General features: G+C 44.7%; 1 protein-coding gene across 3 annotated transcripts in view; it reads right to left on the bottom strand.

Annotated features, from left to right (window-relative positions):
- PTPRA (protein tyrosine phosphatase receptor type A) overlaps nucleotides 1-16,363 on the bottom strand; it is a 287,845-nt gene that overhangs the window by 126,393 nt on the left and 145,089 nt on the right. For all 3 annotated transcript variants that reach the window (XM_033952928.1, XM_033952945.1, XM_033952937.1), the window contains 2 exons: nucleotides 11,962-12,035; nucleotides 1,182-1,318 (listed from right to left, as the gene is read on the bottom strand). In XM_033952928.1, coding sequence (XP_033808819.1) covers nucleotides 1,182-1,318; nucleotides 11,962-12,035 — 211 coding nt within the window. The remainder of the gene's footprint in view (nucleotides 1-1,181; nucleotides 1,319-11,961; nucleotides 12,036-16,363) is intronic.

Genomic DNA, 16,363 nt, shown 5'->3' with positions numbered 1-16,363 from the left:
ACACCAGTATGGCGCACCAGCACCTTTTTTCCTGTCTTCCAAAAATGTCCTATCTACCCCATTACATTTGTTACTTCTTCAAATTTCAGGATGTACCGTTTGTGGATGATTTCAAGAACTCACCAGTCTGAGATAATCTAGATCCACTTCTGAAAAAAATCCTGCAACAGCGCTCTGACAGCCACTGAAGGGTGGGCTCTGACACCTTCACTGGGTCACAAGAACCTGACCTGTCATCTGCCTCACCAGCTACCATAAGAGGACTGGGCCCTCTGGAAAAGCTTGTTCCACTAACTTCCTCTAACTCTACCAGGGTGATAACAACAAGCCTCTCTAAACCTGTCTCTACTTGAAGCCCCTCTACCTCAAGGTTTTAGCTTGTCCTCTATTTATTTATTTAAAAACTTAATATACCGCCTGGAGTCACAGCGGTTTCCAAATAATCCTACTTAGAACAAAAACAATACAAATCATTCTTCAAAATAATATCAACACATATGAAAACAAGACCTACATATTCTTCAGCAATGCATTTAAAAAAGAATGTTACAAAAATGCCCAAATAACGTTAGGAAAGACAGATCAAAGTATACATCTACAAACAGCTTGGGTTTCAACATCTTCTTAAAGCTGTAGTAATCTACACATAATGTTAGTTGCCCAGTAAGCTTGTTCCAATATGATATTCCAGCAATGGGGAAACAATTTCCTTAAATTCCCCAAGGCTCTTGATCAAATTAACCAGCTCTTTTCCAAACAAATGTGTTCTCTTGAAAGGAAACTTGCTAACTTGAATTTGGATGCCAGTTTTGTATGCTGAACTATGACCAAAGTCTAAAAGAACTCCATTCAAATGAATATTAATGGATGTTTGGAAAGTTGCTTTACTTGGCCAGGAGCACAATGCAGGTATATAGAGAAACAGATCAGCCACCTAGTGAATGTGCTTTGCTTACACAAACACAGTCCTGCACTGGGAATTATTTTAATAATCTGCTGAGACTGTGTTGTCTCATTTATTACCAGGCTGCATATTATGTGCCACTTTCAAAAGCTCCATGCAGCATGAGAGGAAATGACACTTGGCCCTGTCCCTGGATCTCAGAACTTATGTCCTCAGCAGTCAGCCCCCATGAAGCTCCGTATCACACTGCTATCTCTAAGGATGACAAAAAGCTTACATTGAATTCTTCTCTGAACATTTTGTTGTCATCAGCCATTCGCCGGTTAATCTCCTCTTCCAGCTTGTCCACAGGCAGTGGCGGGTACTTCCGGTTGGTGCTTGGAGACCTGGCAAGCAGTGGCATGCTTTGAGGTTCTGCAATAAGAAATTAGACCAATGAGACTGATGAGTGTGGACTTCCTCTGCAACACCACATATCCTGTTAACCATCAGGAACTGTGCAGAACTGGAAGAGAAAATAAGTAATATCAGAAAAATTACAAGGCATAGATGTCTATTTAATGCAGTGGTCTCAAACTTAAACCCTTTGCAGGGCCACATTTTGGATTTGTAGGTACTTTTGAGGGCCTCAGAAAAAATAGTTAATGTCTTATTAAAGAAATTACAATTTTGCATGAGGTAAAACTCTTTATAGTTTATAAATCTTTCCTTTGGCTAAGTCTTAATAATAATATTGTAATTTATGGCTAAAGAGACATGCGTTCAAGAAACTGTTTTATTTTACTTTTGTGATTATGATAAACATACCGAGGGCCTCAAAATAGTATCTTGTGGGCCGCATATGGCCCCTGGGCCGCAAGTTTGAGACCACTGATTTAATGCAATCGTTCTGTTCCTATTTCATAAGGTCTCGATATCTTCACTCATATTCCTATGCCATTCTAATCTTACCAGGGGCCCCTTTTTTTAATTAATTAATTCAATTTTCTATACCGTTCTCCCAAGGGAGCTCAGAACGGTTTACATGCATTTATTCAGGTACTCAAGCATTTTTCCCTGTCTGTCCCGGTGGACTCACAATCTATCTAATGTACCTGGGGCAATGCCATGATTCAGATAAATCGTAAAAAAAAAAAAAAAAACCACTTTGGAAAAAGTTATATAAATCATATAAATTGTTTAAATTAAGTTATTTATCAAACAATCAGATATGAAAAAATGCTCAGGCCTATGAGGAATTAACACCAAAAATTCTCCCCGTTAAGAAAAACATATGTTGGACGGTGGAGGGGTGTATCTGAGGCTTCTGATGTGTTTGGTTCAAATGAATTTGAGAGATTGAATTGAATGAAATTTTATAACATCTTGGAGTAAAAAAATCATAAGATCATAATTATTGCTCTAAGTATAAATAACAATCGAGACCATTAGTGATAACAACTATAGTTTGAAGAAAAGATGGCCACAGTGAAAACCTTTATACCATACTTAAACAAACCTCAACCCATCCTACTCCATGTGAGCTATACCATCTTATACAACAGACAAGTTACCTAAAATATACCACTGTCCTTCTACAAGAGACATCCCAAAGTGAAGCAGTTCTGAGACCTGTTGAAACATCTACCTGAAGGAGAAATGGTGGAGGGAAGAGAACATCGATGCTTATAATTAAACATCTAATAAAATGGTTAAATTGTGTTGCCTCACTAGCTATTTTCCTGAAAGCTTTCTGCAAAACACCATGGATGCCTGGTAACAGGAATGTGTCTGAGTAACACAGTTATTTCTGAATCATGAAGAGTACCGTATTTTCACGCATATAACGCGCGCGTTATACGCGTTTTTACCTACCGCGCATACCCCTCGCGCGTTATATGCGTGAGCGCGGTATACCAAAGTTTTAAAACATAGTTCCCACCCCGCCCGACGCCCGATTCATCCCCCCAGCAGGACCGCTCGCACCCCCACCCCGAACGACCGCTCGCACGCGCTCCCACCCGCACCCGCATCCACGATCGGAGCAAGAGGGAGCCCAAGCCCTCTTGCCCGGCCGACTCCCCCACGTCCGATACATCCCCCCCCCCCGGCAGGACCACTCGCACCCCCACCCCGAACGACCGCTCGCACGCGCTCCCACCCACACCCGCATCCACGATCGGAGCAAGAGGGAGCCCAAGCCCTCTTGCCCGGCCGACTCCCCGACGTCCGATACATCCCCCCCCCCCGGCAGGACCACTCGCACCCCCACCCCGAACGACCGCCGACTTCCCGACAATATCGGGCCAGAAGGGAGCCCAAACCCTCCTGGCCACGGCGACCCCCTAACCCCACCCCGCACTACATTACGGGCAGGAGGGATCCCAGGCCCTCCTGCCCTCGACGCAAACCCCCCTCCCCCCCAAGAACCTCCGACCGCCCCCCAGCCGACCCGCGATCCCCCTGGCGACCCCCACGACCCCCCCACCCCCCTTCCCCGTACCTTTAGTAGTTGGCCGGACAGACGGGAGCCAACCCCGCCTGTCCGGCAGGCAGCCAACAAAGGAATGAGGCCGGATTGGCCCATCCATCCTAAAGCTCCGCCTACTGGTGGGGCCTAAGGCGCATGGGCCAATCAGAATAGGCCCTGGAGCCTTAGGTCCCACCTGGGGGCGCGGCCTGAGGCACATGGGCCCAACCCGACCATGTGCCTCAGGCCGCGCCCCCAGGTGGGACCTAAGGCTCCAGGGCCTATTCTGATTGGCCCACGCGCCTTAGGCCCCACCAGTAGGCGGAGCTTTAGGATGGATGGGCCAATCCGGCCTCATTCCTTCGTTGGCTGCCTGCCGGACAGGCGGGTTTGGCTCCCGTCTGTCCGGCCAACTACTAAAGGTACGGGGAAGGGGGGTGGGGGGGTCGTGGGGGTCGCCAGGGGGATCGCGGGTCGGCTGGGGGGCGGTCGGAGGTTCTTGGGGGGGAGGGGGGTTTGCGTCGAGGGCAGGAGGGCCTGGGATCCCTCCTGCCCGTAATGTAGTGCGGGGTGGGGTTAGGGGGTCGCCGTGGCCAGGAGGGTTTGGGCTCCCTTCTGGCCCAACTACCAAAGGTACGGGGAAGGGGGGTGGGGGGGTCGTGGGGGTCGCCAGGGGGATCGCGGGTCGGCTGGGGGGCGGTCGGAGGTTCTTGGGGGGGAGGGGGGTTTGCGTCGAGGGCAGGAGGGCCTGGGATCCCTCCTGCCCGTAATGTAGTGCGGGGTGGGGTTAGGGGGTCGCCGTGGCCAGGAGGATTTGGGCTCCCTCCTGGCCCGATATTGTTGGGGAGTCGGCGGTCCTTCGGGGGGGGGGGAGGGATGTATCGGACGTCGGGGGGGGCATCGGGCTTTCAGGATGGGGACAGACCTTCAAGGGGGGACAGTGCACGGAAGTCAGGGGGGGTGAACGGAGAGTCGGGACAGCGCACGGAAAGTCAGGGCGGGCGAAAGGAGCGTCGGGCAGCATGCGCGGTATACCCGTGAGCGCGGTATATCAAAGTTTTTGTGCAAATCATCGTGATTTCTGCGCGCTATATTCGTGTGCGCGTTTTATACGGGTGCGTGTTATTTGCGTGAAAATACGGTAGTGCATATGGTTCAGTATCTGGTTCTTACTGAAAATCTCACAAACCGTTTTTGCAGAACCAAAATCTCAAACTCTTGCATTTGTTAAGAATATCCTGCATGGTTACTTGTCTTAATAGAGAAGCAGCAGGGAGTGTTCTCTCAGACAAAAACTCCTGAATGGTTAAATCATCTGTTTAGGGCTAATTTTCAGTGGCATTCAACTGGTTAATGCAGCTGAAAATAACTGGTTAGCACTGAACTGCAAACCAGCTCTTTTGAGGTTGTTCTGGGGGCAGAATCTGCTTAATGGGACTACATAAAAACCTGTCCTATCTTTATGCAGTAACCCATAGCTGGTTAAGTGACTTAGGCAGCTATGTGTTAGCCAGCTCTGCAGAACCAGATATTCAATACTGAAGCCCAGACGGGGCCTGGTATTGAATATCCAGAATAACACTGCTGGCAGTCAGCAAAACGATGCCAGCTGAATATCAACCCCTGAATTTCTGAATATGCCTCCTACCCATGCCCTCAAACCTATGGCATCTCAGACCTGTTTACATATACTGACAACCCAGCATAGCAGTAATTTTATAAAGAATTTTACATATATAAAAGGCCTCTTTAAAATTACTCCACTGTTAATATCCTATGTATAGTGACTGAACACGTGTACTTTTATGTCAACTTGACGTTGGTGGAGTTGAGTATGGATAGTGTTGCAATTTAAGCACAAACATGTGTACTTCAAATACATATATACCTGTCTGCAAGTTCTTTTTGCATTACATTAGCTCAATAGGTACCTAGGTAATTGCTGCACCCAGATTAGAGAGCATAGCAGGAGTAGAATATGCAAACTGATTATGTCTATTGCTGGAAGAAAAATCACATACTATTATTTATACACGCAAGTAATTATGTCTTTCAAAGCTAAAAGGGTAAGAATGCATGCATGAGAATATACTTATTGTAATGAAGTGGCATGAATTTGTTTAGGAATGGAAGCAAAAATTTCACCAAAATCAGAAAGGCTATGATTTCACTTTAATGGTTAATGGAACACCACTTTGTGGGTAACAGAATTGGTTGCTGAATTCCAGCCTATTTCCTAAGGTCTACTTGGCTACTGGGATGCCAACTCTGTAGGCGTTGAAGACAAACAACTGCAGATTTCTGATGTATTTGGGGGGTTTTGAGGTATGTTTATGTTTATTATAATTTGCTATACTGGCTTTAACCCATAGTAGCAAGACAGTTTACAGTCATTAAACAAACAAACAAAAAATACAAGAAAGGAACTCCTTAAAAAAAAGTAAGGAGGAGCACCAAGAACCTTGATTAGTCACATAAGAGGAGAGAAGAAGACAACCATAGTGCAACTTGGTCAGTCTAACCTCCAACAACTCAAATTGCTGCAGGGGCTCTGAAGCCAGTTCATTTTAAATTATTGGCCTATTAAGTTTCTATCATGACAAAAACAACGGAGAAAAAAAGGGGGGGAGTTTAAGAACAACACAAATTTTCAAATGGGAAGGTTCTGATCATAACATAATAGGAAAAAGATTCCAAAGTGCAAGAACAACAAAGAAAAAAAATCACCATCTCTGATGGACTTTAAACAAGCCTATGATCAAAAGGAAAGTCGTGTAAAGAACCCAGAAACTGGGCTGGGACATGAAAAATTACAGTCTAGGACAGACAGGGTAGAAATAAAGTATTTTGTGGGCTAATGTTAAAATTTTGAACTGAATGTGAAACTCAGCCTGCACTCAATGGTTCTAATAGAGTAAGGTGGTAATACAATTAAATCTACTAGTGTGATAAAGAAGCCTGATTGTAATGAATCAGCTGTGATTTGTGAAAAATACCAGAGTGAGTACAGTTGCAATAATCTAATCATTAAGTCAATATAATAGAGTATAGAGCAGGAATCTCTAAGTCCCACCTTGAGGGCGGCAATCCAGTCGGGTTTTCAGGATTTCCCTATGCATTGAAAGCAGTGTATGCACATAGATCTCATGCATATTCATTGGGAAAATCCTGAAAATCCGATTGGATGTGGTCCTCAAGGAGGGACTTTGAGACCCCTGATATAGAGGGATTTATTAACCAGAAAGTTGCGTAGCATTCTAATTTTGCATAAACTAAAGAAGCAAACCTCGACAGCTGAAGAGTCACATGCTACAAAAGAGAACTGGAGATCAATACGCACCCCAAGATATTTAAAAGGGGTGCCTGATAATAAGATGCAAGAGAACGTCAAAAGGATTGACCAGTAATCCAAGGAGCCATTGTTTTGGTTGGGTTGAGACTGTCATGACCCAGAAGAGTGCATCCAAACATTGCTGCATAGTGGATACGTCAGGGGAAAGGATGTCTGTGCAGGAGGATATCATCACCGGAAGTTACATCGGAAGGAGGGACTCAGTGGCAAGAAGGTTCCCAGACTCAGATCAGCGCTGCATGCAGGAAGCTTCTAAGAGACTGGTAGGTCTGCTCGGGAGGCTCAAAGGGGGCCGACCCAAGAGAGTCACAGGTTTGTTGTTTTTTGGTTTATTTTTTGCCGCCAGTGACTGGGGAGCCAGGGAGGGTGCGAGGGCTGTTGGGCCCACGATAGATAGGGAGGGAAGGGGCTGCTGAACTCGCGAAGTGGGGGCAGCACAAGCAAATGGTCAGAGAGACTAAACTCATTGGTGACCTCCAAGAACTCTGCGCATATCCAGTTTCTTCAACAGACGGTTCTGTGACTTGGAATCTGTCAGTTGAAAGGCAGGCAAACACACATCCTGATTGACACAGAAAACTGAAACCACGTTCGGCAAGAAGGAAGGAACCGTCTGAAGGGAAACTCCTGTAGTACCGACACCCAACGTGCCCATGTAATGGCGACCAGACAAAAAAAAAAATGGTCTTAAGCATTGTTGGATTTGCAGGATATAAATATTTTAGCATCTCGAATGGGCTCAAAAGGAGCCTTAGTAAGGCTAGACAATACTGGGTTAAGGTCCAAGGAAGGGAAAAGGTGCTTAACCGGTGGTCAGACATGAAGAGCTCTCTTCAAGAATCTAGTGAAATCAGGATGAGATGCCAAGGAAGACCGACGCTTCCAGGATCTAAAAACAGGAGAGCCCGGCCACATGGACTCGAAGAGAAGCCACAATAAGGCCTTTATCCAAACTACCGTAGTTGAAAGGAACTCTCAGGTATCCGAGCAAGTGCTTGAGTGTCATTTTTGTCTTTTTTAAACTGACAATTCAACTCAGATCTTCCAGTGCCTAAAGCACCCGCTTCAACATGTGGCATCCCTCGGTGAACGACGGAGCTCTGATCAGCCAGTTGTCAAAGAATGGGTGCACCTGGAGACCCATTGGCCGCAGGTAAGACGCCACCAGTACCATCACCTTAGTGAAGGTCTGGGGTGCTGAAGCCAGCCCAAAGGGCATGGCTAAAAACTGATAATGCTGTTCCAAAACATGAAATTGCCAAACTTTGCACTATGCTGGAAAAATGATGTACAAGCACATCTCTATAATATCCAGAGGCAAGAAACTGTCCTGGAGTCACTGCTGCAATGATCGAACACATGGTCTCCATTCGGAATCATGGAATCTTGAGAGCCGCAGTCACGTGCTGAAAATCCAGAATAGGCCTCCACTCTTCAGAACCGTTCTTTGGCCCGAGAAAGTATATGGAGTATCTGCCTGAACCAGAGAAGTCAGGCGGTACGAACTCCAGAGCTTGAAAATCCAGCAAGCACTGAACGGTGGCTGGAATCCTGAGCGCTTTGTCTGGGTGATCTGAGCAAGCCCACTAACCAATCTGTCAGAGGTCGAGCAAATTCCAGTTTGTAACCTGACCAAAGAATGTCCAAGACCTACTGGTCAGACAAAACGCACATCTAGACAGGCAGAAATATTTCAAGATGGTCCCCAATTCACAATGGAACAACTCTTGACCTGGCACCATTGTGCATGTGCATCAGGAGGTGCAGCACTGGAGTCGGGAGGCTAGGAATGTCTGTAGCCATTATACCATCAGTGGTAGCTCCAAGAAACCACCTATGATGTGTCACTTGCACACTGTTGGAACAACCAGAACCCCAGGAGGGCCAGGTCCACTATCAGGCTGAGTCGTAGGAGGACGGAATAGTCTAGAATCCATGAAGTCATCCAGACCTTTGTCAAACAATCACAGCTCTGAAAAAGCAGACAAGTCAAAAGAGCCTTGGAAGCGGAAACAGCAGCCCACTGTGGGCAGAGATGGAGAACTCTTGACACCTTAGTCAAACTCGGATAAGAGCATATAATGCATCTGGCATAGAAACTGTGCCCACCCAAAAAAGTTGAGGAGAGGAAACTACCGCCTCACTGTCCAGAGTGCGCTTTTGAGTATGACAGGCATGTGCGATACAAGACGTCGACAAAACAGCTTTAATGCCTAAAGCAGCTGCGTCAAAGAGCGTCCTAATGATCATCTCCACATGGTAGTCCTGCATAACTTCCAATACTAAACCACCCATATTGGGAAGAAAGGTGCAGTTTGTCGCCTGTGCCACCAAAAACCCACCGTGGGCTGATCTGAAAGTTCCCAACGTAGCATAGCACTATCAATATTCAGAGTATATCAGGGCACCAGGGGAACAAAGTAAACTGCAAGCACACAGGAGGAATAAGTGGATTGAGCTGACTGAGTGACCAAAAAGATCTCCTATAAAGATTCAGAAAGAAGGCCTAGGAAAGCCACAAAATCCAAGAGGCACAGGCTAGGGAGAGCATTTCCAGGCTCTTAAAACCCCAGACGGATCCACAGATTCAGCACACAGTCCTTGATCCCCATCCTGGGAAGCATTGTACCTGTAAAGACGGGGTCAGAAAGCAAATCATTCACAACCGAACACACCCAGATCAAGGTCAGGCAGCGCAAGGAAAGTGGCAGGGATAATCTAGGACATGTCCCATAGAGTAACACCACTGATAGACATCATGCAGGTGTATGGGGACTGCACAAGGGGAGAATACAGTGATCCGATATCCAGAGCACAAAAATTGTGAAAAGGTGTCCAGCTCCTAGGGCTAAGCTGAGCCTTTCAGAAGCAGCACAGAGTCCGCAGCCTGACAGACGGAATTACCAGCCATGCTGAGCCTCGAAAGCCACCCCGAAAGCTAGCTGAGCATTTGGGCACCTGCTTCAGCAGAAGAGAGGCTAAGCTGAAAGCTGTGGCTCCTCCCCCGGCTGTGCCATGTGGCACAAATATGCTCTAAAAGCATTAAAATTGTGCAATCCTGGCATGAATCCACAAGAGGAGAGCCCAAGGACTCCATCCCAGCAAGTTTCTAGGCAAAATTTGCAGTTTTGAAGAAGCAAGGAGCAATAGAAAATCAAATCGCTAAAAATCCAAGATGACAACCATCACAAAATTCACACCAAAATCGCAATATTTTCACACTTCTCAAACATTAAAAAACAGCAATTTTAGGATTTTTCAGGAGGAGGGAACATTCAGAAACACTCAAAATCCCACTCCCCCGATATCTCTCACAAGCTGTCAGCCTGTGTACTCACTGTGACTTGAGAGGATCAGTTAGAAGTGTTACAAGCCTGCTTTCAGCTCTCTCACAGTAGCTGGACGAGAATCACTGCCACAATGCTGGGAATGCCCCCACAAAGCTGATCTTTGGGCTGCCAGACAGACTCCAATGGCTGACTATACCGCCACTGTTGCGGACCAACAGATGCACACTGGAACAGGCAGAGGTGTGACAATGCAGGCGGCACCCTGCAAGACACCGCTGAGCCTCCTAAGGATGCCTAACAGCCTGTGCTCGACCCCTGATTAACAGAAGATGAGACCATCTCAGGGCAGCCCTGAGCTCCAGAGAAAACTCTGCAGGCTGGTCAACAGGCACCCAAAGGGACAGGCCTGTCAGCTACAGACCGAAGTCTGTGAATTCTCAACAGGCAGAGCTTCAAAATCGCTCCAAGCACTAATGTGCCCATAAAGAGGACGAAATTACATCGAATTAAAACAATAAAATGGGGAGAGTAGAACACACACAACTTCATCTATGCATGCAAAAGGAAAAAACCTGTAAAGGGAGCTAAACAGCGCAGTGAAGTACTATAGAGGCAGAGTGAAAAAAATGGAGTGGATAACTTCTGCAACTATGCAGCTAAAGGGAAATAATCTACTGTCTAGAATGTTTCACCTATTGCGCTGGAAATTACATTGCAATAATCATAGTTTGCATTTTAGAAAGCATAACAGAATGCACGGAGTGCATCAATGTTTAAAGAGTTGTGTACAGCTCTAAGTTTACGGACAGCAAAAACAAAAACATTTTAAGTACATTTAATATTTGCTGGGAGAAAGAGTGATGGGGGTTATAATTTTGTCAAAAATAAAATATTTACATAGTAGGGTTTTTTTTCTAGTTTATGACAGAGCACAGTTAGATCTGGTTAATCCAGGTCATCTGGTAAACTCACTGTTTATCTAAATTTATCAAAATGTTTCATAAGTTGGGCAAAGTTATACCAGTCACAAGTAAGACACCACAATCCATAAGGAAGCAACTTGATAAGCTGATATAATGTTATCCTCGCTCAAGCAAATTTTTTTAATATTATAACAAGCAGCATTTTGGCATTTATGCTACACAAAGAAGCTTCTAAAGAAATTATATAAAGGCATACATTCCTTTTCCAAACAATTTATAGTGAGTAATTTCATAACAACTCACCTGAGTAGGGAGGCAAATGAGAGACATTTTTTGGCTTATTTCATAAAGACATATAGGTGCCTAAACAAGACTTGTGCATACGTACGAGCCAGCTACATGTAAGTTGTGTGATATAGCCAGCTATCCACTAGCTGCTAAGCATCATCATATGTACTTGTATAAACAAAGTATTTTTTGAATGGTATTTGACATATTTATACTGGCATATACATGTGGAAAAGTCCATATAAAAATAAACTCCAACCGCCTGATATTAAATGCTATTTAACCAGCCAGGAACGGCTTCTGACAGTTTAAATAGCACTAAGCTGGATAAGAGCTAATAGTCAATGCAAGATGGCTGCTGAATATTAGTGCTTAGGAGCTGGCTATGTCACACAACTTACATGTAGCTGGCTATCTGTGAAATTTAAAGCACTAGCTGGCTAAGTTTAGCAGCCAAATCAGGTCACATAAAATAGTGGGTCTATTTTTAGCTGCTATAAACTTAGCTGGCCAGCGTTGAATATCAACTTATTTATCTAAGTTATAGTGGGCAAAAACTGGATAGTCGATGCCGATTACCAGAAATGGCTCAGCACTGACCATGGGAGTCAGCCCAGCTAACTCCCGTGGTCTGAAAATAAGTCTCCAAATATATATCTTAGTGAATGAGAGAGACAGTGACTTGCTCACTTCTTTAGCAAGACTGAGCAAAGCTGTTCTGTTAAGAAATCCCAAGAACGCATGTGAAACCTCACCTGTTTCATCGGCTCGGCCATTAGACAATCGAAAAGAATTGGAATGGCTCCCAGCTTGCTTATACTTCTTAAACCTGCAGAGAAGAGCCAAAGATTAGCTACTGCTTTTTCTAGGAGACAAAAACATTCCTGCTAAGATCTGCTTTGAAAAATGTTGCTCACTCCACTCCTCATCTCCTACCTAGAACTGAAAGTCAAATATGAACTACATGTGATAAACAGTCAACAGGGCCAGCCTTAGCACTAGGAGTATCAGGCACCAACCTAGGGTAGAACAGTTTTAGGGGCAGCGCCAGTAGTGTGATTGGCAATTTTGAGCCAATCAGCCCCTCTCACTGCATCCCATGATGCATTGGGAGAGGAAAAGCCCGTCATTCTCAGCACGTGACCCTGTAGGCAAGAGAAAGTGGGCTTCCCTCCTGCCAATTTTGCCGCAGACGGTACAGGGGTGTCGGGTGTGTGTGTGTTCCATGGTGTCAGGTGATTGGGGGGGATTTTCCATGATGTCAGGTGTGTGGTGAGTTCCATGGTGTCAGATGATGGGGACTAGAAATGTTGGCGGCTGTCAGGGCTCCGCGGCTCAGATGATCCTGGCGGGGGGGAATCCTCATCAACTGAGCCGGCAGGAATCTCTAAAACCGGCTCAGCTGATGGGGATTCCTTTGCCACAATCAGCTGATGGCAAGCCTTCACTGTGCTGTTTTTCCCCCATCTCTGGGTGGTAGGAAGGGGTCGGTGACCACTGGGGAGTAAGGGGGATCATACCTTAATCTCTTCAGTGGTCATCTGGTCAGTTTGGGCAACTTAGACGCAACTGAAACAGGTCTAACTGCCAGCATCTAAGTTCCCTCTAAGATTACTTTATCGCTACAGTACGTCCAGGTTTAAACTCGCCCGATTACCCGCCCCTAACACACCTCCCAACACGCCCCTTTGAGTTCTGGACACACAGCAGCTTAGAAGTGCTGCCTCACGTCCAGAAAGTTGGGGTTTTTTGTTGGTTTTTTTGTAAAAATTTTATTATTTTAAAAACAAAGAAAAATGGGGAGACCCAATGATCCACAGAGAAAACAATCCACCGATAAAAACAAAAACTGTGGATACAGATGTTCTGGAGATAATTTATTAAACACTGACATATAAAACCATGAAAATTCAATTAATAAAGTACAATGATAAAAAATACTGTGATAAAAATCCAACCGGACCCTACACGGAGCGTGTTTCGGCAAATACGCCTTCCTCAGGGGTCCTAAAAGGAAGAGGTAATGATGAATAATGATAAAGAGAAAGATAAAAACATAGAAAGATAAGTGACTGTGATGACAATCTGGAGCATGCATATTAGTGTCTATACTCGACTGCAAGATAAACCAAGTGAGCCAAGTGTGATCATGCTATATACAGAGGCTTGAAACATCGACAAGAGACATGAGAGGAAAAAGTGCCATAGGTGTGTATTAGAGTATAAACTTAAGCATAGGAATCTATAAGGTGCCTAAGAGAAGCCATAAGAATGAAAAGTTAATAGAATGAAGAAACCATGGTGCGGGTCTGATTTTGAAAACATGAAGAGATTTTTATCACAGTATTTTTTATCATTGTACTTTTTTAATTGAATTTTCATGGTTTTATATGTCAGTGTTTAGTAAATTATCTCCACGACATCTGTATCCACAGTTTTTGTTTTCATCGGTGGATTACTTTAAAAACTACAACAGTGTAGTATATTTGATTGAATACAGAAAAATATTACAGAGATTATACCATTTTATACAATTAGTATATAGAACCATAACTTTACCCACCCACCCACCCATCTATCAATTATTAATAATACAAGACAAAGTTCGTTTTATCAGCACTTAGATGTCCCTGCTATTAGGATGTCCAAGTGCCAACTTAGGCAGGTTTTTGGACATTTTAAAGTTTTGATTATACTCCTCATAGTAAACCAGTAAAAGTAATTTAACAGATTATTTTCTAACTAAAGCATTAGTAATTTATTTTCAGTTGAAAGTGTCATGTGTAATTCATTGCACATATGTCACAGAGTCTGGTTTCTTATTGAAGAAGACTGAATGATCTCTTGCTTGGTTACAAGCCCAGGACCCCTGGAGATTTTGTTGGCTGGGTACAAATTTTCTTAGGTTTCTTTTATAGTTTATCATAATCATACTGATTTTATCAGAACAGCTATCTGTCAGTGTATGCTGAAAATATGGTTATCAAAGGCTGAAATCTCTGGCTTTTGCCCCTGCTCCAAAATCAGTGCATATCACCATTACAATTAATACCTTTCAGAGTAATGTATGTTTATTTATTTATTTATTCATTCATTCATTCATTCAATTTTCTATACTGTTCTTCCAGGGGAGCTCAGAATGGTTTACATCAGTGTTCTTCAACCACCGGTCCATGGACCAGTGCCGGTCCACAGAAATTTTGTGCCGGTCCACAGGGCCAGCACGTGTATCAGGCCCAAAACAGTGTTCTTTAACCGCCGGTCCACGGTGCAATCGATGCGGCGTTATCTTCGAGCCAGCTCCCTCTTCCTAACTGATTCAGTGCACAAAGCCACGGGCAGTGGCACCTACGAGCATCCTGCGCCTGAACCGGAAGCCTTCTCTCTGACTTTGCAACGTCAGAGGGAAGGCTTCCAGATGAGGCACGGGACATGCAAGGAGCAATAAGTACTATTATGGGGGCGGGATCTGGGGTGGAGATTGGGTAGAGATGGGCGGGGTCTGGCCCATGACTTAGCCCTGTGTTCTTCAACCGCTGGTCCACAGAATAATTCTTTTATTTCTGCCAGTCCATAGGTGTAAAAAGGTTGAAAAACACTGGTTTACATGTATTTATTCAAGTACTCAAACATTTTTCCCTATCTATCCTGGTGGGCTCACAGTCTATCTAATGTACCTGGGACAATGGGGGTCATAAGGAACAGCATGGGCCTGCACGCACAACCTCAGGGTGCCTAGACGGCAGCTCCAACCACTGTGCTGCATTTTCAAACATAGTATGGTGAGAGATAGCATAGTAAACTTAGACAAGATAGCAAAACATAGCTAACAAAGCATGGTAAAACATAATATGGTAAAATGAAGCAGTGAAACATACATAGCATGAAGAGCAAGGTTCAGCAAAAAAGTTTTACAAAGGATGGTTAATAGAATATAACATGGCTTGGCAAAATGGTAAGGCAAGCGTGCATGACAGACATAGCATGGAAGACATGGAACGGCATACATTGTGAGACAACCGTGGCTTGAGAGATTGTAGCATAGCAGACAGTGTGGCAGACACAGAATGGTAAATATGGCGTATAGTATGGTATAGGAGGACAGTGGTGAACAATATGATGTAGTATGGTGGAACATTGTATGATAGATTGTGATATGATCAGACAAAGTATGGAGCTCATCAGCTTGTGAGACTCAAGATAGTGGAGCATTCGTGGATCTTTGTCAAAGGGTTCGGGGGATTTGGACTGGCTCAGGATCAGGGGAAGCTTTCCTGATGTTCAATAGGCCTTCTAATGATCTTATGCTGGTAGGTAGTTTGTTCTAGAGGTGCGATAGATAGTGCGAGTAAGATCTTTTTCAAGCACTCTCAAGGTGGAGGGCGCGTCTCGAACACACATGTAGTCACTTTTATTCTTGCGACCAAAGCAGTCAATTTGGGGTGTAGAGCGGAAGTTTAGAGGCCATAGGCCAGTACCATGTCATGTAAGAGTTTGTAGGCCATCACTAGGCCTCTGAATATGCATCATTTGTCGATTGGCAGTCGGTGGGCAGTGCGCAACGACGGAGTGATTGGGTCTCATATGTGAAGATTCTTCAGGAGTCAGATGGCAGCATTTTGTACTCATTGCAGTTGACGGAGGTTTTTTGCAGTAAGCCCATTTAGGAGCGCGTTGCAGTAGTCCATACAGGAGAGGACAAAGGTGTAGAGTAATTGAGAAAAGTCTAGATCTGAGAAGTATCATCTAATTTTCCGTAGCTGTCAGAGATAGTAGAATGAGGTGGATACTACTTGGGAGATATGGTCAGAGAGCAAAAGGTTGCCACCAAGGATCACCCCCAGGCTGTGTACTTTGTCTTTGGATGTCAGGGTGGCGGATTTCCATGTAATTGATGGGCGGGCGAGTTCTTGGACATTCCTGCATACCCAGAGGAGCTCAGCTTTCGCCGTGTTTAGTTGCAGATTGTTTCTAGTCATCCAACTTTTTATTTCTGAGAGGCAGTCATGTAGTTTGGAGATTTGAGCATCTCAGTTTGAGCTTAGCAGTAGGTACAGTTGTATGTCATTAGCAAATGAGTGGATCTTTATGTGGTATTTTAATGCGATGTCTATCACCAGTCTGATATAGAGGTTGAAAAGCAGAGGGGACAGGAGA

This window comes from Geotrypetes seraphini, chromosome 1 (genome assembly GCF_902459505.1).
Source record: "Geotrypetes seraphini chromosome 1, aGeoSer1.1, whole genome shotgun sequence".
In the NCBI taxonomy this organism is placed as follows: Eukaryota; Metazoa; Chordata; class Amphibia; order Gymnophiona; family Dermophiidae; genus Geotrypetes; species Geotrypetes seraphini.
This window is presented reverse-complemented; position numbering and strand designations above follow the sequence as displayed.